At 33.4% G+C, this 22174-nt stretch overlaps 1 protein-coding gene across 4 annotated transcripts in view; it reads right to left on the bottom strand.

Annotated features, from left to right (window-relative positions):
• Positions 1–22174, bottom strand: part of LOC110020914 — an 83581-nt gene that overhangs the window by 41500 nt on the left and 19907 nt on the right. For 2 of the 4 annotated variants that reach the window (XM_020719191.1, XM_020719192.1), the window contains exon 4: positions 13008–13244. In XM_020719191.1, the coding sequence (XP_020574850.1) occupies positions 13008–13244 (237 nt within the window). Of the gene's footprint in view, positions 1–13007; positions 13245–22174 lie in introns of those variants that run through there. The other 2 variants (XM_020719194.1, XM_020719195.1) reach the window with 2 other exon arrangements.

The following is a 22174-nucleotide window of genomic DNA, read 5'->3' as shown; positions in this document are numbered from 1 at the left end:
TGACAAAATTTTATGAGAGATTGTAATAAGTGAAACATATATAATAATGTAATAAATAAAAGAAAATAAATTTTAGAGAGTAGTCTTAGTTCAGAAATGGATAGCCATCATAACAGCTTTGTATTTAGGAGCCAAATGCCTCATTCTAACCAAAGAATTAGAAATTGTCACACAACAACTGAATCCCCTTTACTGTGATGTGAAAGAGGCAAACGATTCAGTCAAATTAAATTTTCACCAGTACTAAACCTGACTAGTAGAATCAAGACCCACTAAGTGATGAACTAGTTTAACTAAATTGTCATAAATATAATTCAAACATTCCATTTCATCGATTCATTTATATGTATATGCTCGGAAGCCTGGAAAAGCTTATCACTAAAACATATATATATATACAGAGATACTAAATCTAATATAATAATGTACATACCCAAAAATCCGTATAAACTCCCAAAATTAAGAAATGTAAAAGTTGTACAAGTAGCTACTTGCTCTGGGGCTCCTAATCGCTTCCTAGATATCAACAAAAAGAGTAAGCAATAACTAGTTCAACGAAATAGTCAAAACTAGAATAATATTTTATAGAAGGAACGAAAATAAGTTGCATGCCCATATATAACTCATGGATTTGTCCATAACACGCCACAACAAGCTATAGTCATATAAAACATACAAAAGAAAAGGCATGTAATGCAGGAACTTAAGACTGATGTCTAAAACATGTATTTTAACCATGCATGTGTCATCAGAAATATATTCATGAGCATATTCATAAGAGTCATCGATCTAATCATAAGAATGTCACTTGAATTTATATAAGCCTAAGTATTTCATATCGTCTGATTGCAACTGTTCCCAAAGTTTCGTCTTTAAATGCCCAGAGTCAGAATTTCATCATTCATTATCATCCATACTTGCAAGTATTCATTTAATAGCTTACCTATAACATATTTTGTGATATTCTTGAAATCATTATTCATGTAACAAACATTCATCATAGGTATTTCATAAATCATACGCATGAATCATAGTAAATGAATACCTCCAGCAAAGATTTCATAAGCATATTCATCAGATTCATAAAATAGTAAAATCATATATCGTAAGAGACAAATTAATTTTGTATCCATAGCGTCCATGCAGGTATTTATCCAAAATAAACAAAAACTTCTAGATGCAAGTGTCAAACACAATCAATTGAAAACCTACAGAAAATTATTTTTTTAAGATAAGATAGGATTATTTCACCTGAACTGATGAGGAAACCCTACGACGAGTTTCCCCAAGCTCGCCTACAGCTCCCTGCCTCGTGCAAACAGCTTGAAATTCATAAAAATCAAAGAATTTCATGAAAACTTGGCTCGTTTCATTATATCTTGGCTCATTTCATGATTTAACACAAAACATAACTTTCTTACCTCAAATGACTTCCGTGCATATATCTTATTTTGCAGATACCTTCCAAATCCTTCTGTCTTCCTTTCCCTTATCCCTTCTCAGATTTCGTGTTAACCGGCCCATCCAAAAGCCGAAAAACCAACTTCACAACTTCGACACTACGCTATTACCTGCTACAATGACAAGGAACAAAAAAGCACCTATTCATGGCAAACGTCAAAATGAAAATGTAAGGAAAGGAATGTCACTAATAGCACAAAAATGAGATTCTCACTTACAGTTTTCTCCCCAAAACTCAATATCGCAGTTTGCGACTATTAGATGCTCGCCCAGTTCGTGTCTGCAACAGTGCAGGATCACAGGACTGACAGGTTTGAAGTGGAGAGGAAATGAGGTGAATGCGGCCCTTAATACTAAATCCCGATAATTCTCAACCCTTCAATCCATCATATGGCTACACGTCGCGTGAATAACTTACTTTGAAATAGGGAGGGATTAGAGAGAATAACTAAGGGTGTGATTAAGGGTTTATTAAATTTTTATGTAATAATTTTATATATTCTCATACGCTTAAAATTCATTCATAGTGTTATATTTAACATTATTCGGTTCGACATGCATAATTTTATAAAATTGTTTTGGTCAAATTCTGAGGGATGCAAATTTTGGGGTATACCTAGAAATTATCAAAATTAGGTTATTACAACTCTTCATAAAAATTTTGCCATCGAAATTTCTAAGTTTACTTGAATAGATACAAATATTTTTGTAGCATTTCTTCTTTTTTCGATGTAGTTTTTTTTTTCAGACTTTTGTTTCCACTATATCTTGGCAAAAGGAATTTGTTTGTTCCTCGAAATTTAATACATGTTTCTAAAAAATTTTCAGGCTCATCAATATAAGTTAGATTTTTACTTCAATGTTTTCATGTGAAATCCTCCGATCTGAATTTGAAACATATTTTCTCAGCATTGAGATGTTAAACACATCATGAATATCTGACATATCAGCAAGTAAAGCTAGATTGTAAGCTATTGGACCAATCTTTTTTATAATTTCAAAAGGACTGACGTACATGGGACTCGACTTGCTTCCCTGACCAAATAAAAATGTACATTTCATTAGTCTAACTTTTTGAAAAAAAAGCAATTACAAATTCTATTGTTTGTGTTTTGGGTAATAAATTTCTAGTATCAATCTTGAGTAGCTTTCAATCTATCTCTGAGAACATAAATTTCTTTGTGGTTTCATCAACTAACTCAGGACCTAACATTTGACGTTGACCCACTTCAACCCAACTTAATGGAATTCTGCATTTCCTTCCATGCAGTACATAAGGACCCATTTTGATATTGGATTGATAACTATTATTGTAGGCGAACTCGATCATTGGGATGTGATCTTCCTAACTACCTCTAAAGTCAAAGACACAAGATATTAACAGATCTTCCAATACCTGAATTGTCCTTTTTGATTGTCTGTCGATTTGTGGATGAAATGATTTGCTAAAATGCATTTGTGTAACAAAGCTTATTGAATGTCTTTCCACAACCTAGACGTGAATCTTTCATCTTTGTTGGAAATGATAACTTTTAGAATTACATGTAATCTCATAATTTTTTTACATATAATCTGATCAGCTATTCAACTGAATTTGTCTATTTTATTGATAAGAAATGAATCGACTTTGGTAGTCTATCAATAATAACCCAAATATTATCGTGACTCTATCTGGAACAAGGAAATCTCATAACAAAATTCATTGTAATTTCTTCTTATTTACATTCAAGTATGGGTAAGGATTGTAGCTATCCATTAGGTCTCTAATGCTCAACATTTACAATCTGACAATCTGACAAGCTTGAAATTTAGACGCATATTCAGAAACATCCTTCTTCAAACTTGATCACCATAATATTAATTTTAAATCATTATACATTTTAGTCTGCATGGATGAATTGTGTAACCTAAATGATGAGCTTCATGTAAGATTTCTTATCTCAAATCAGAATCAGCAGGCATTCATAATTGAAATTATTTTTTATTACACCATCTTCCTCAACAGTCACATCTAACATCTTTTCTGATTGAAATTGTTTCGGTAGTTTCGTATATTCACAGTTAACTCTTTGAGCTATCTTGATTTTATTCATTAGAGTTCTTTGCACAGTCAACTGATTTAAACATCCAATATCACCTGAACTTCTTACTTCCAACTACAAGACATCAATTTCTAATAAATTCTAGTTTTTTAGTAATAATACAGCTTGTATAACTTATGGATTTACAGCACAAAGCATCGGTAACTACATTTCTCGGCTGGGACAAATCCAGATTATAATCTTTAATCAACTCTAGTCATCTCCTCTGCCATATATTCAGCTTTTTTTCAGTAAAAATATACCACAAACTCTGATAATAAGTGAATGGCTCACGATGAAGCAATGGTCAAATACTTCTTTAATTCTTGAAAATCGTACACATTCTACACTCCACTCGAATTGAACATCTTTTCTCATAAGCTTGGACGACATAGATATCTGTGAAAAATTTTAGCGTACCTACTCTAACATTAAGCCAAACCAAGAAAACTGTGCATTTCTATAACGTTATTTGGAGTAGATTATTCCATAATTGCTTTCACCTATTGATGATCCACTGAACTTCCTTTTCCATTGATGATATACTACAAGAATGCAATATTCCGCAATCAAAATTCATATTTTGGCAAATTTGCATATAATTAATTTTGCCTCGACGGCTCCAATTGAATCCTCAGATGCTTGAAATGATCACCATTAGTTCATGAATATATCAAAATATCATCAATAAATAATAATGACAAACTAATCCACATAAGGTTTGAAAAATTGATTCATCAGGTCCATAAATACAACAGGAGCATTGCTTAAGCCAAAAGGCAAAACTAGATTTCATAATGATCATACATGATCCCAAAAGGTGTCTTAATTAAATCCGCCCTCTTCACTCTAACCTGATGATATTTAGATGTCAGATCAATCCCAGAAAATATAGTATTACCCTTTAACTGATCAAATAGAACATCAATCCTCGGGAAAAAATATTTGTTATTTATTTTCATCTTATGCAGCTCTCTATAATCAAGGAAAAACCACATGGATCTGTATTTCTTCTTGACAAGTAAAATTGCAGCACTCCAAGATGAATTGTTTAGCCTGATAAAATCATTATCTATCAACTCTTGCAACTGGCATTTCAATTCTCGTAATTCCTTAGGAGTCATCCTGCAAGGAGACTTGAAAATGGTAGACGTTCATGATTGCACATCAATGTCAAACTCAATTTTCTATTCCGATGATAGCTCTGGTAATTCTTCAGGAAATACATTAGAAAATTCTGCAATAGTGATGTTTTTCAATTCCTGCACATCTTTATTCAACATTTCTAATTTGGATAAGAACTATGAATTCACCACTTTGCAAGTATTGTTCAACTTTCACTGTATTAAATCAAAGAAGAGTGCATTCCTCTCACAGAAAAAATAAAATGAGGTCTCATCAAGCAAATTAAATTTCTTTTCCAACATTTAATTGTAGCAAAATATTTTATCAACCAATACTTTCACAGTATGACATCAAAAATCTGAATTGTTAAGGTAAACAACTTTGCAACTTTTTATCATAAATGTTAACATGCCTGATAGATTATTTATTTATAAAAAAACCAGCTCCCTGTGGCATAATAGCACATAAGATGAGAGTAAAGTGCATAATATCAATAGATAGTCTATCAGAAAACTCTTCAGAAATGAAACAATGTGATGCACCTGAATCAAATAGAAAATCTCAGATTAATACTGAATCATAAGTGTACCTGTAACCACTATAGATTCTTTAAATTCTTGAGAGTTAATTGCAAAAACTCTAGCTTTTCCTAGTTGCTCAGTTTGCACTCTAAAGGTTCACCACTGACTTGAGTTGAAGGCTTTCCCAAACTAAGTTTTGTTAGACTGACATTCTTCCAAAAATTTCCTGAGTTGTCCCTGTCCTTGAATTGCTAGTGACCAGATGTAAAACTTTACCTAAACCAATCAAACACTACTCAAAATGCATTTTTTTCATATTTTTAACAAATTTAATTTTTTAACTCAGACTACTTCTGATTTAATTTGATTGTTTTGAAACTCTTTTACTTTGTAAAAATTTTCTCTCTTTGACCGGAAAAGTTCAACCATTTTCAGTTCGTCTGACTCTTTCAACTAGTATAACTAGTATGGAGAAATCACTTATTTCAAACGATGCTAACCTTAACTAATCTCCGAGGCTGCTTAGAAATATGTGCCAATTTTTTCTTGGGCATTGAAATAATGAGGTGCATATCTGGAAAAAGAAATAAATCCTACATCATATTGCATAAATAATCTGGACCTTGAGTCAAATTGAAGAATTTATCTTGTAATGCTAATCTTGTTGAAGGCAAAATAAAATAGCCCTTGAAGACTGACAATGATCCCACAGAATTTATGAAAGTGGCTAGCATCATCCTTCTATTTTTCGGACAAATTATACTATCCAGAATCTTTCCGATTTTTAATAATCAATTCTCAGCAACTGTGGAGTCATTGACACTTTTGAATGCAGGTGGCTTGAATGTCTGAAAGAACTTCAAGTGTTGATCAACTTCTGCCTATGTTCAGATTTGGGTCTTATACTTGTGAAAGATCTTTCAATAGTAACCATTTTGTCGGCCACTTACGATATTAACTTAATAATGTTTTGTAACTCGGTAGCTCTAGTTTCCTCATTTATCTGCTTTGATTATCATTTTTGCTCAAAACATTTTCAGCTCGTACTTCTTGCTCTAGAATTTTCCTAAAAGACTGACCCGGAGTAATTTTTTATCCTCTTTCAGTCATATTCATATGTATTGGCACAATTTATTATTCAAATATAATTTATCATATAATAATTATATCGTGCGTGCATCATATCTTAAGTCATAAGGGTTACACACTCAAATCAATCAAAATATAGCTATGTATAAATCAAATTATAATTGATCTCACTATTTTTCTAAATCCAACATGTTTTCATCATTATTTGCATCCAATAATCATGCTTTAATACTACTTTCTGTCGCACCCCAATTAGCCCACCTTAGGGGTCAACTGCGAAGTAATAGAGGCGAACAATTTAGTCAGACTAAATTCTCACCAGTATCCATCCTAACTTGCAGAATCAGAACTCATTGGATAATGAATCAGTCTAACTAAATTGTCGCAAACATACTTGATACATTTCATTTCATAATTTTCTTTATATGCATACACTCGGAAGCATGAAAAATCATATTATCAATATATATATATATATATATATTATATATATATATATAAGCCTAAAAGCCAATATATTAAAATGGAAAAGATACAGATAAGATGTATGAGTGAGCCCAAATAAGGCACTCTACCCACACGATACAACACACAAAAATCCCAAAAAACGAAAATATACATGTAAGGTACCCACACGATACAACACACAAAAATCCCAAAAAAAGAAAATATACATGTAAGACCAAAAACCAAAACCACCAAAACGCGCAAAAAGTTAGGGACAATTTAGTCATGCCTCTGCCTCTAGTTCTAAAAAGGGAGTCAGCTAACAAATTGGTGAGTTGTATATCATTACCCGAAGTAACCAATGTATCATCCATTAAATTCCTGAGTTCAAGTAGGTCTCCATTCTTCTTCTTCCTCCTGGATGCGTAAATTTGTCATTCCTCATCCGAAGACTGGCCCATCTGATTAGCGTGTTGGTCAACAAATTGTCGAGTATATATAAGCTGATGAATCTCTTGCGCCTGACTAACAGTAACGACTTGCTCATTCGGATGCGATGGTAAAACCGCAGTAGAAAGATTATCAACCGTTGTAACCACAATAGGTTCTAGTGTATGTAAAGTATGAATTGTCGTCTTTACACTGAATACTTCCTGAAGATGAGGAGCTGCAAGGCTCTCCTGATTATTGATCCGAAGATTATCCATTGTAGGTAAGGATCCTTCGGTATTATTTTCAATGAGGTTTGAAGGTGTAGGGTTGCCCAACAGAGCCATTGGGCAACACATCAATCGCAGAAACATAAACAATAATGTCAGGGGAGGGTCTCCAGAGGCAATTAAATCAGAAAAATTTCTGTCTTGTGATAATTTCCTCCACAGGTAGAGCTGATATGTCCAGAGCAGTGGGGTTAGACCCATCCTTATGCACCTGAGCTTTAGATTTTAAGTTGGATGAAGCCTATGACATTCGTCAAGGGTATGCCCAAACATCTTACAGTGGGTACAATAAAAATGACTATGTTCCATGACAATTTGTTGTCAATATTTATTATGTGTTGCGCTCAGTCATCAATATATAAATATATATATAGAGAGAGAGAGAGAGCTGTTAAATTCAATATAATAAAACTACGTATCCAAAAGTTTGTACAAACTCTCAAAACTATGAAATGTAAAGCTATAAAAGTAACACCTAGCTACTTGACCAGATGCTCCTTACCCATTCCTGGAAGTCAACATGTGTGACCAATAACAAGTTTAGCAAAATAATCTAGGCTAAAATTAAAATTTTCCTTAAAAAACAGAAATAACACGCATGATCATATTTAACTCATGCATTGTCTACAATACATGTCGCAACATGTTGTAATTGTATAAAACATGTAAAAGAAAAACATTTAATACAAAAAATCATGATTGTTGTATAAAACATTTATTTTATCAATACATGTGTCATCATAAGTATATTCATAAGCAAATTGATAAGTGTCATCGATCTAGTCATAGAAATGTCACTCGTAATTGTATATGCTTTAATTATTTTTATGTCATATCATATAACTGGATGTCGTCTCCCAGTTTAAATGCCACATTAATTATTGATAAAGGTTGGACCCCTCCAACATAACAATTATCAATAGCTTCTTTGGAACCAACGGTTCCTACATTCATTTGTCGCTTAATCCCAAAAATTCTTGGAGTTTCATCTTCGTCTGAGTACCAGGAGTTGGTAATCTCCTCATTCTTTATCATTTATACTTGCAAGTATTCATGTAATAGCTTATGCATAAAATCACTTTTACATTTTTAAAATTATAATTCATGTAACAAAATATTCATCATAGGCATTTCATATATCAAACGCATGAATTATAATAAATGAATACTTCGAAGCAATAATTTCATAAGCATATTAATCAGACTTATAATATAGTAAAATCATGTATCTTAAGGGAAAAATCAAATTTGCATTCATACAATTCATGCAAACATTCATCCATAATATGCAGAAACTTCTAGATGCAGTAGTGTCAAACACATTATCACTTGAAAAACCTACAATGAATTGCATAGACTAATTGCATGTACATTCTTCACTGTGATGGAGTTTACCTTTTTATGATACTAACCGGGCAACGTCATAGATGGTACAATTTTAGATTGTGATTTAATTGCACTTTTAGCAAAGTGTGTACTCATACTTTAAGTTATAGCAATTTTTATTTCTAAACTAAATCCAATGATTTTTATTGAAATATGAATGCACTATTTTATAGTGATTTAAATGTTCTTTTAGATGTTAGTCGTATTACTGTGACGAATTTATATTTTAGAAATACTACTATTATACATTATGTAAATAAATACAGAATATATTGAATTGAATGAAATAAACGTAATGATATAAATTGCATAATTTAATTGCATGTACATACTTGACTATGACGTAGTTTACCCCTTTATAGTACTAATGGAGAAATACTAAAATACTCGTGCACGTAAATTGAAAAGTATATTGATATTGAAGTACCTTGTATGATACAGTTTAAAACGGTGCTACTATGACGATTGTACAAATATAAAATGATATGGACATGTTATTGATATAGTAAAACACATGGAATATTATTGGATATCGTGATCAATCATATTTATAAATTATCAAATATTTCATACAAATTTATTAAATGTTTAATTGTCATGCCTATTATCTTATTTTCATTCTTTTACTATGACTTAGAAGTGTACCCACTATATTTTTAGCTTACTGTTACTTTAAATTAATATTACAGATTTAATCAGTTCATTAAAAAATAAACAATAGAAAACAAAATATTTATAGAAGATGTGAACAATAAGAATTAAAGTAAATTTAAGTGTATTACTTTAACTTATTTTTATAGTGGCTCTTTCATTACAAAAATGATAATTAAAAAAAATCAATTTTTACCGTCCAATCATCTTTTCCTATCTTAGTTAATTTCAAGTTTCGGGTCAGGTCATAACAATTTATTATGAAAATATTAATTTAAAATAGAATGAGCTAACAAGCCAGTGAATACCCATTCTTATAAACTATAGTGACAATGAAAAAAATAATATACATGTCAGTTAAACTTTTAATAAATCCATATAAGAGCATTTGATAATTTATATTTATAAGTATGATTAATCAAAATATTTAAAAATATATGTTACGTCATACTTAATAAATCCATATAAGAGCATTTGATAATTTATACTTATAAGTATGATTAATCAAAATATTTAAAAATATTTGTTACGTCATACTATATTATTTTTATATCTATATCATTTTATATACAACCGTCACAGAAACGTCGTATAAAATTTTATTAATTATGGTATCTCAATAATAATATTATTTTTCAAATATGTACACGGATATCATAGTATTCCCCTGCTAGTCAATCACTATCTAATAATAATCATTTTATTCTCATTCGTATATCGGTCAATAAACTTTTATAACATTTAAAATCTACAATAATTTAAACAATATTAAGTACACATCATTCCTACAATATGAACAAAAGTTCGACAGAAACATAAATCATGAATTTGAAGTGATTTCAATATAACTAGTGAGAATAACAGTAAATTTATTTGATCTAGAATAAGCAAAAATATTACTATAGCATAAAAACATGGGTACTCATCTCGAGTTTTTTCCTCTTTTGACCTTAAGTCATAACTCCTTCACTTGATATTGAACACCTATTAAAACATATAAAATAAGTTAATTTTATTAGAAATTTTATTCTCCAAATTTAAAATAATTAATACTAAATAAATTTTATTAGTAATTTAATATTATGTAGTTTGTCACAATAAAACTATCATGATTCATGTTCTAATTTGACTTATTATATTTTCAATCAATAAAAATATGAAGATTAACTTTAAGTAAAAAAAATTAGACCTGGTTATGAATTTATAAATTAATGTTTTAAATTCTTCAAAATAATATCTAACATATTATAGATTTAACTAATCTTTAACCACATAATTTATTATTATTATTATTATTATTATTATTATTATTATTATTATTATTATTATTATTATTATTATTATTATTATTATTATTATTATTATTATTATTATTATTATTATTATTATTATTATTATTATTATTATTATTATTATTATTATTATTATTTATTAGAAAACTTGAACTTTTAAAAGACTGCATTTCTCATTAATAATTATTAGAAATTAGGTAACATATAATTTTAATTGAATACAGACAAATAAAAGTACATAAAAGTACCTTAGCTCCTCAAGCTTGGCAACCTCCAGTACAAAACGCACATGCGGCCTTCCCTTCTTCTACCGCACATGAGCTTTCTTTCCTCCCTTTTTGTTTGCTCACAGTTTCTCCAGCTTGGAAACCATGAACATTGTGTCATCAAGTTTACCAAATGCCACTTCATTTGGCTTCGATCATTATCGTCGTCGCCCTCATTGAGAGCTAGCATGCTCAACGATGTCTCCTCCCACTTGAAAGCAAAACCCTTCTTCCTTTTGATGCCCGCACCGAATTGCTAGAGTTCGCACAATTCGCTCATGCTTGCGTCTCCAGCACGCAATTCTCCCTAGGTGTCGTCTCCCTTCTTCCCGAGTGCAGGTGTTGCGCTAGGGTGTGTTGTCTCCTTTCTTTTTCTCTATTCTTCTTCTCTGCTCAACTCTTTACGCCTCTACGATTTCTACCCTCCTATTTGAATGAGGAGCCCGCCTGGCGGCAATTGAATCAAATCGGCTGAGATTTAAATTCTTTTATTTTATTTATTTTTTTCCAGTTCTTACACATGAACAAGGAGCAAGTTTTCATGTCCAATCCATGAACAAGAATAAGGCTCATCACAACAGTTTGATTGGGTCACCTAAGCAAGCTTGATAGCTGATATTTCAAACACTGATTGTGTTATCATCATCACCATGGGCCATACCCAACCACGTTAAGGCCAGTTCTACAAATTTCAATTCCCATTCATTCCTCATGTTCGAAGTAGCATCAACTATATTTTATGCTATTCTTGTCGCACAAAATCCCGCCAATTTACCTTTTATTGATCAATCCTTGAACCTTCCGCATTAGTTCTACCCATTTGTTTTAGTCATTAATTTATATCTCAGTTGTATATGCTTAAATCAACGAATATTATTTCTACTACTATATCTTCAGTACATGATCTCATTACATAAATCTAATAATTATTTCCCCATTTTAGCTTTCTTAATTTTACCACAAACATATCTTAAATGTCATGAATTTTTGTATATAGTTTATACGATCAACCAACACAACAAATCAAACCCCAATCTATCTCATGCAGGCTTGAGAGATTTTAATAATCACACGTGTTGTTAATTGAAGTATAATGTGCAAGTCACTAATATCCTACCAAACAGTTTTCTTGCCCAGGCAAATGGGATCAGAGACCACCCAAAGGCAAAGTGAAAGAAAAAAATAATTTCCTGCCAGTAGAAAATCTTCATAAGGCATGTATTAATGAAAATATTTCTCGTTTTTGTTGAATAAGGTAGATTCTATTGGTTTTCCACAAAAATGAACTTTGTAACAGAAGCCAATTGTATAGGAAGTTGCTAGCTGCCGAGACCAAGATCAAAAGAAGAAGCATGTTAAACTATAAAAATAACAGTAAGTGAGACACAGTATTCTTGGCTGCTAGGGTCATGCTTTACTACCACAATAATGTTTACCAACACTCTAAGGAGACAAGAATAACCAAATCTAAATACTTGCTAAAAAATTACTAGTTTCCTTGATAGACTTGAGTTGATTGTCATACAAAAAAACTTCAAAAAAATTGTATATACCTAAATTCTCGATTTTCTGTTTTACATGAGCTTTAATGCAAATCAACAATATAATCGTTAAAATGAGTACGTTTTTACCTATCTTTTATGCAAATCAATTTCATGTCTATGTTGCTCACTTGGAATCAAATTCTAGTCACTTGAGTAATTCAAACAAATCAATAAATCAAAATTCAATTTGAATCTAAATCTAATCAATGTTGAGTCAAGTCCAAGTTGGGTGGACCCTATAATTTAAATTTAAAAGTTCAATGATTATGAGTTTAAGTCAAGCTAATTATCACACTTGACACTACTCCAAATAAACTAAATATAATTCATACTTACGGTAAAGAAAATGATACTACCCTAGATATTTCCTCAACAAGAGAAAAGCAAGAAGAACCTATGGCAATAAGTCTAAACATATCACGAACCTTTATACACCCATCTTCATATGAAGAAAGAACGAAATGATCTTTTACAATGAGAGACAAGACAGGGTAAGAACTACCAGGTGTTTTGTCACCCAACTCTGACAATAGAGTATGGTCATAAAGGGACCATAGCCGAATAGTGCCATCCCAACTTCCACTGTATAGAACTCCATCTACTAAAGCCAACGAGGATACAGTTGATTTGTGACCTGTCATAACACAAGTAAGGGAGTAATCCTGTAAAAATATGAAGGCAATACCAAGTTAGCCATGTAAATAAAAACTAATACATAATACATCGAGACAAATGTGCTAACAGAAACTACAACGGATCAGGTCTTCATGGAAGTCTCAAATGAGGAACAAGTTCAAACAACCGAACTAGCATATAGATACATTCACCATATATATATATATATATACTATCATTCGTTCAAGGACATTATATATTTACATGTTATCATTAAATATTTTAGGCATGTATTTAGACTTTATTTTATATACACGATGCACTAGAAGCATGGGTGTAGTCAATTGTAATGCATTTATGATCTTGTTAGTGAAGTATTCTCAATATAAGTAAGGTGGACTACCTATGATATGCACGATAAAACATGGCACAATCTAAGAAATTAATAATATTTTTATACCATAACATAAAAAAAGACATCAGAATATTTTAGGGAACTGACACCTTCCTAAGGCTCCTAGAAGGTATTGAAAAAATTGAATTTGACAGGAAAGTGGTTGTGGAATAACAATGAAATGAAAATATGAAGTATCGACGATGTTTGGATGGGGATAGGAACTAAAATCTGCTCTTGGACAGCAGATCAGGAGAGTTCAGTGGATGTCCCAGCTGAAAATAGCCACTCGAACAAGGAAAAAGCAAGAAAGAAGTGGCAAGGAGATTCCACCAATTGTTCCTAGGCAAGATAACAATCACACCACTTGCAAAAGAAAAAGGATACAACACTCTATTAGGGTAGAAATTAAGATACAATCTCTAAAGCACAAAAAACAAATCAAAAGTTTATCAAACAGCAAAAAAAAACACAAATAGTTTTCTCAAAGAAAATAATCTAATTAGAAATAGAGAAAAAAGAAAGAAATCATAAAGGAAAGAAAATTGGGTTGAAATAGATAATGGGACAGAATTTGAGGTGCAACTGGCCTCCAGCGAAATCAGTAATTCTCACTCAGAACTCGACGGGATCACAAGATCCCACCTTTTCGCAGTATTATGTGTTAAGATCGTGGAACCTGTACTCAGTAGTTAGACAGGATTACGAGATTTGCCTTTTCTGCAGCATCATACTAAATAGAGAGCTCCTGCATCATTATCTTCGGCTAAGAAAGGCTTCTTCTTTTGCCTTATAGGCTTCTAGAATTGATCTATCATAATAACAATGTCATTGCGCTGTTGTGGTTGAGAAACCCCCCAACAAATTTATGTTCATGCCCATTTCATGCAACTCTAAAGCACATACATCATTTCAAAGACTGTCCAGATAGAATAAGCAGTCAACATGTTTTGGCACAATCAGAATTGGAACTGCGTGAGGATGAGATTTCTCACAAACCCAAGTTTAGAGTCATTAAATTTGTAATATACTTCTCCCATTCATCGTACGCGATTAAACAAGTTTGTCTGGAGGGATTAACTCTGAAATGAAATATGTGACGGGTTGGACTACACACAAGAGTAACCACCCAAGGGATAAACTATCGGTCAAGATATCTGTCAATTCGTTCAACAAGGGCTGCCCCTCTTCTAGTATTGACTCTTTGGGCACACTCTCTTCTAAAGCAATGAATGTTAATCCTTTTGTCATCTAGCAGGAATCACTAGCATTTGCATTAGTTGGGAGTATGTCCTTTTTCAGTATCTCCTACATCATTGTCCATTTCTTTAAATGCTTCATGCTCGATGAAGAAGATCACCCTCCTATTTGGACAATCAAATACAAAATGCCCAAAGTCATGGTACTTGAGACAATTCTTTATTGGGATGAATTTGGGAAGGTTGGAAGTCTCCACTATTTCTCCACTTAAAATTATATTTTCTTCTGGCGGGGTCGATTGTGATGCTCTACTGGATGTATTATTGTTGTCTGATCTTAAGATTGAACTTTGTCTATTGAATTTGGTTGTGGCATGGTGACGTTATTGTTTCTCCACCATCAAAGCTAAGGTCTGTACATTGAGTACGAACCAATACGGTTGCAGTTACACCACATTCCTAATAGATGATCTCAATTCTCTTAGGTGTCTCCTTGTGGTGTGCTCTTCTGGTTCCACTAACTCACATTTCAACATGAGTTGATCACATTCACAGTTCAAGTTCCACAACATAAGCGTACGCATCGACGTATAGACGGAACAATTCGTCTATCCTTTTCTGATTACGCTCCTATAGCTCCACCTCCCATTCCTCGTCATTCTTTAAATGATATGGAGGGATCTAAAGAGGAAGCCGCATTTATAGCTTATGATGATGGTCCCATCTGGGATCAAATAGTTGATTAACAGGATGATCCAATTTGGGATCATTCCTCCGAAGTTGAAGACTCTGAGGATGATGACTCCTCATTTTCTCTATTCTTATATATGAATTCTTTAAATAATGAACAAAATTCATTCACAGAAGGTGGTGAAAATGATCTTTGCTACCCTACCCTGAATTCTGAAAATTTTGTTCACGAGCCTGAGCTCGATCTTGAATCATCACAAGCTTGCTACCCTACAATTGAAGATCAGCTCGCTGATCTAAAATATCCAAGGCTCAAGAAGATGACATCTAAAGCTGATAGTTTATATGCTTCTGTAAATTCCTCCTATTTACCGTCGAATGAATCAGTGATGGGTCCAGTCATGTAATGATTTCAAACGATCTTTCCAACAAAATATGTGGACATTGCCATCAGCGCAGAGTACACAAGGTGTTCTTCTGGTTCTCCCGGAAGATTTCTCTCCCTATGATGATGTCATATCTAGATGGGAATCAATTACTCTCAATCTTGTTAACAATAAACAGTTCACAGATAATAAAGCAAAGGTATTATTTATTGAAAATTTTCTTGGCGAAGTGGAGAAGAAAATCTGGATTCAGTGGAGAATGGCTTACAAAGACGAATATGAAGCCTTCGTCAACATTGCGGATGACCCGCAAAATATTTTATCTCATATACAAAGAATAATACTCATGGAAGATCCTTATCAGGGATCTACTGAAGAGCAGAACAGGGCATATCTGGATTTAGAAAGGCTGACATGCTCGGAGATCAAACACATGTTTGAATATATGAATGATTATAAAGTTCTAACTGCAAAATCAGGTAGAATGTTTATTAATCCCGAACTCTCCAAAAAATTATTTAGAAAATTGCCTCCAATAATTGGAAATGAAATTAAAGAGACATTCAAACAAAAATACACTGGCAATACAGTAGGAGTATTACCAAGGACTTAGCTGATTTATGCAAAAAGGCCACGGTACAGAGAGATATCAAAGACCTCTCAATATGCAAGAAAATTCCAGTATCGGGATATTATAATCAGCATAAAAAGTATGAGCTCAGAAAATCTAGAAATTATAAAGGAAAGCAGCATGAGTCATACATCCGTGTTCGAAAACAAGAATAAACCTAAAACATCTAAATGTAGATGTTATATCTGCGGCAACGAATGACAATTTGCTAGAGAATGCCGAAGTAAACAAGGAAATATGGCTCGAGCTTCTATACTAAAGAATTTAGAGCTTCCTGAAGGCTATGATGTGTTTTCTGTTGACAATAATGAAGAGACTTGAGACGCTATCTGTTCCATTTCTGAAGGAGAGGGAGTAAACACTTTCTTTGACATACGAAATGCTCTTGAAAATGAACCCACTGAAGAATTTGGGTTCATGATGAAGAAAGATTATGGCTGGAGATGTGCTATCAAACTCTCCGAATAACAGAAAAAATGCTCCCATGAAATGAAGCATAATAAACAAATCAAAGGACAATATGCAATGTGTTCTTATTGTTTTATCATTACAAATGTCAACATGCGAATTCACTGCACCATTTGTAAATTAATTGCATGCCTTTTGTGTGCAAGATTTTACTTATCAATTACAATTCAGAAAACACCACACGAAAACAACTTAAAACAGAAATTAAAATAATTGAAGTAATTACTAATCTTTATTTTTGTAAATTTAGTGAGAAATTGATCTTTTTAAAACATAAATAAAGTTTTGATCCTAAAAAAAATTACAAAATTTGAATCCACAAAATTTACTAAATCATACATTTATAGCAATTGCAGAATAGGATGTACATATAACCTTAAAGCCTGTGGCAAAAGACACACATGTCATGGCTCGAATTGTGGTAGAACCAACTCCATTCCATCCAAATTAGGATGTAATTCTTTTCTTGGACAAAGAGAATGGAAGCTCTATTTTTTATCCACTCTAATTTGGCACATCTGAAACCAAAATTAGCTACTCTACCCTCTAATAACAGTTCCAATCAAAAAATTATATACTCTTCTTGTGGTTAATCATAAGAAAATAAAAGCATGCAACCTTTCAAGGGCTTGTATATAGACCCCAAATGTAAATTCTAGCACACTGTACCCCAAAATGAAAAAAGAATGATGAAATAGGGCATAGAAACAATACAAAGATCTGCATAGAACCATTGAGAAAATGCTAAAATCATTGGAAAAGCACGCCAAAGGCATAAAAATTTGTCCTCATATTTTTTAGAACAAGACTAAGAAACATGTCAAGGAAGAAGGAATGACATCCTAATTAATATATATATACACACACACACATACATACATAGTAATATTGATTAAAGTCACAATCTATGATTTTATAAAAAACAACTCTTATGTATTTACAAATCTAACACCTAAACTTTCATATTGTCTCGGAATAAAAAATGAGGTACAGATTGATTGCAGAAGGAAGAAGGAAAGACCCAATTATGAAAAAGCTCAAATTATAATAGGCCTCCATGCTCATAAACAGAAAAAGAAGCAAGTTTGTCGATTCAATACCCTTCCAGCCACGAACTCATGCAGCAACTCTCCAAAATGACAGGAGGGTCTGTCGTTCAGCAACAAGGACTTCGCACACACGGAGGATGAGGGAGCGGAGGAGAGATTCGAGTGAAAGATGGCCTTCTGAAAAGCAAGAATTTAACGTAGGAGGTGGATGAGGGGGCGAGGGACGATTTTGAGCGAGGAAGGAGGAATTTCGTGCAAAACAAGGATGAGGGAGCGGGGAAGAAGAGCTTCGAGCGGGGAAGAAGATCGGGAATTTTAGGGGACTTGGCTGAGGGCTTGGCGAGCGGTGAGTGATGGAGTTAGGGCGAAATCGGGATCGCATACGAACATGAACCGCAACCGAACGACGAAGAAGAAGGGCAGAATCAAGGAGGGTACCTGCATAAAATGCCGAAGGCGCCGCAGGAGCGAAGCGGAGCCACGGGGTTGATCTCGCGACCCGCTTTTAAGGAAATTCGCGGGCCACCGCTGCGTAACAGCCGCCCTAAACATTGTAAACATGCGGCCCCCCGTCACGCCGTTGCTCTACAGCCGCCCCAAACGGGGCCTTAGTAAAATATATCGAGCACCTTCTAGAAGAAAATAAGAGATTGAAAGAAAAAATCCAGCAAGAATTGGAAAATAACCAAAGATTTGCAAGAACTAACATTACAGGATAAAAAAAGAGTTACTTTTGCAGAAGAAGATGAAGAAGAATTTGTTGAAGAATTCGGAGCTAAAGTACTTAGTGAATCATTCAAGGAAAAAATTCGGGAAGTTCTTAAGGAGCAAGTTCAAAAACCACCCAAGAAGGTTATTAATAGATTGTATAACATGATAATAACCTTTGAAATTCCAGGGGTGGACAGATTCAAACTTCAAGCCATCTTGGACACATTGGTTTCAGACCAAGATGCTTGCAATCTCATAACACAATGCTATATATAGACTTGAAGCCAAAGAAACATAATGGCTTCAGACGTGGAAAGTATTCCACTAGCACAATAATGCGGGCCGAAAGCATCCACTGACAGCCCACTAACACCAATAATGCATGTCATGATAAAAGTGGATGCGCACAATAATTCTGCCACAGCGTGGCCACTAGCAGAAAGTAGATTCTTTCCTGACAATAATTTACTCCACTAGCTAGAAAAGATATTCCTTTCCAGCACAGACCTGACACAGATTAAATTATGGCGGGCCCATCACATGCTCCACCAGATTATTACAGACGTACATACTTAGACTCATACTCAAATACATACGTATTGTTAAACTCCATTATCCAAGCCTTGACTTATAACTTGAATAACGACTCCAATGAGGTTTCTGAGGCGCTCCTCCATTTGTCATATGGCGGGTGAGATGTTGCTCCATACGTTGTCCTTTGCTAACAGGCTTCTGCAGTAAGCCGTTTTGTTTTCGTACATTCTTTGTAAAATTCAGGGCTCGTTGAGAACTTTTTGATTTTGCTCCGACTCAATTCTTCGAGCTGCTCCCCAGAGTTTGTCATGTGCGTCCAATGAGATAGGATGGTCGAAGGACTCCCATAGTAGTTCCCAGTGTATGTGCTGACATCTTTTGGAATGTTTGGCAGTCTCATTTCGACTGGTTGACTTTTGTTAAATGTTGTCCTTCCTGCTTGCCGGAATAGTTCATGCTGGCGCTCGTCTCGTATGCCATGATTCCATCTCCTGTCTTTGATCCCCTTCATTGTCGGTTGAAAATCATTTGAGCCAATCTCGCTATATTCATCTTCTCTTTTAATATTTTTTCCTCTGCTGCTTCCGGATGAGGACATTTTTGAATTTCTGCGAGAAGGCTAATTTTATCTTCAAATCCTGAAATAAGAACAAATGTTAACCTTGAAAGCGAATCAGCTAAGACATTATTTTTTCCATCAATATGTTCAAAGTGAACATTAATCCCGAGGCCATTGATGAAATCAATAAATGATAACCATCTCACCCTAGATGGCTCATTTTGTGTTGTCTTATTGTAAAAGGCAATGATCGCTTGACAATCAGTTCTTAATGTGATTTCATTCTTATCAAGATAATGAATTTTTAAGGAATTCAGAGATTCCATACAAGCGTAGATCTCTGCATCAATCGTGGATTTTATAACAGGAAATTTGCCACTCGCATAAGCACAAATCTTCTCTAAAGACTTCGAATTATTTTTGGTTAACTTTCATTTACAGATGTCTCCCCATCCTTCCATACACTCATCTGTTTCAAGAACAATGTATGTGTTTGAAGGTGGAATCTCTAGATCAGGCAGATTCTTTACGAGATCTTTAATTTTTTTAATAAGGCTCCAATCATGGTTCTTCAGTCTTTTATCTCCGTGAGAAGATGTTTTCTGATAGAGCGGACCTAATAAAACACCAATATTAGGAATATAATTTCTTGCATAGTTTAAGATCCCTAACCAAGAAAGCATTCCCTATTTTTCTTTAAGCCTTTCATCAGTGAAATCAACAATTTTCTTTATGATGTGGGGCTGTAATTTTATTCTTCTCTTCCCAATTACTGCCCCTAAAAACTCAATTTCTGGTACCGCAATTTTCATTTTTTTTTTGTGAGAGTACCAGGCCTTCGGCTTCAACTATACTGAGAAATTTTTCTAGATGTTTCCTGTGATCATTTTCATTCTTACTAAAAATGATAATATCATCAATGTAAACAGCCAAAAAGCACAATCTTAAAGCAAAAATCTATTTTTCTTTGAAAAACTGTTGGCGCGTTCTTTAAGTCAAATGACATCACAAGCCACTCATAGAGTACTGTGGGTGCAACGAATGCGGTCCACTCAATAGACTATGGATGCATCGAAACTTGATATAAGCCACTTTTTAAATCAATTTCGAATAGATTTGGCTTCTACTAATCCTCTTCAATAGAGTATTTATTCCAGGAAGAGAGTATTGATCTTTGTGAGTGTTATCATTTAAAGATTTGTAGTTAAATATGAGTCTCTCTTTATCTCGTATTTCTTTTCCTGTCTCAGGGGTCAATAGATGTACCTGAGTTTACAATAATAGCCATGGTTCGGTGCTGACTTTTGCTCGGTCTAATTACTTTCAATTCTAATAGGTTATCAATGTGGCGCTTCAACTGGTCTTGCATGGCCGGTGTGACATGTTTCAACGGTTTGTCCTGTATAGTTAAATCAGGATTAATAATCTCAATTTTACATGTTACCTGATTTTTCGACCAGTGCCTCTGAGGGTTATCCCCGATGTATCTGTTGTTCTTTAGTCTCTGAAAAATTGAACTAAATTTTCTAACAAACGGATTAGCAATATTAACATTAGAATAGAAAAATTATGGCTGCAATTCAGAATAAAAATCATAATCCATGTCGAGCTCAGGAATCTGCTTCGCCATGACTTCTACTTCTGTTGTTGTAGGGACATGTGTCACTTTATCTTCTCTTCTTTTAATTTCATTCCAGCCTTTGTTGTAGAGTTGACTTCACTGAAATGAACTTGGTAATTTAATTCTCCAACTGCATTTTTAGAAATATCAGCTAAGCTTGCACAGCAGGATGTTGCTCCTGTGTCCAGGATAGCTTGAAGTTTGAATTTGTCCACCCCTGAAATTTCAAAGGTTATTATCATATTATACAATCTATTAATAACCTTCTTGGGTGGTTTTTGAACTTGCTCCTTAAGAACTTCCCGAATTTTTTCCTTGAATGATTCACTAAGTACTTTAGCTTCGGATTCTTCAGCAAATTTTTCTTCATCATCTTCTTCTGCAAAAGAAACTCTTTTTCCTTTGTCCTGTAATGTTAGTTCTTCCAAATTTTTGGACATTATTTTCCAATTGTGAAAAATTGAACTAAATTTTCTAACAAACGGATTATCAATATTAACATTAGAATAGAAAAATTCTTGCTGGAGTTTTTCTTTCAATCTCTTATTTTCTTCTAGAAGGTGCTCGGTATATTTTACTAATTCATGAATTAAATTATCCTTTAATTGCAATTGCATCAAGGATAATTCCTTTTGAATTGTAATTGATAAGAAAAATCTTGCACACAAAAGGCATGCAATTAATTTACAAATGGTGCAGTGAATTCGCATGTTGACATTTGTAATGATAAAACAA

The sequence above is a fragment of the Phalaenopsis equestris genome, unplaced genomic scaffold, assembly GCF_001263595.1.
Source record: "Phalaenopsis equestris unplaced genomic scaffold, ASM126359v1 Scaffold000112, whole genome shotgun sequence".
In the NCBI taxonomy this organism is placed as follows: Eukaryota; Viridiplantae; Streptophyta; class Magnoliopsida; order Asparagales; family Orchidaceae; genus Phalaenopsis; species Phalaenopsis equestris.
Note: the sequence above shows the minus strand (reverse complement) of the source record. Positions and strands in the feature narration are given on the sequence as shown.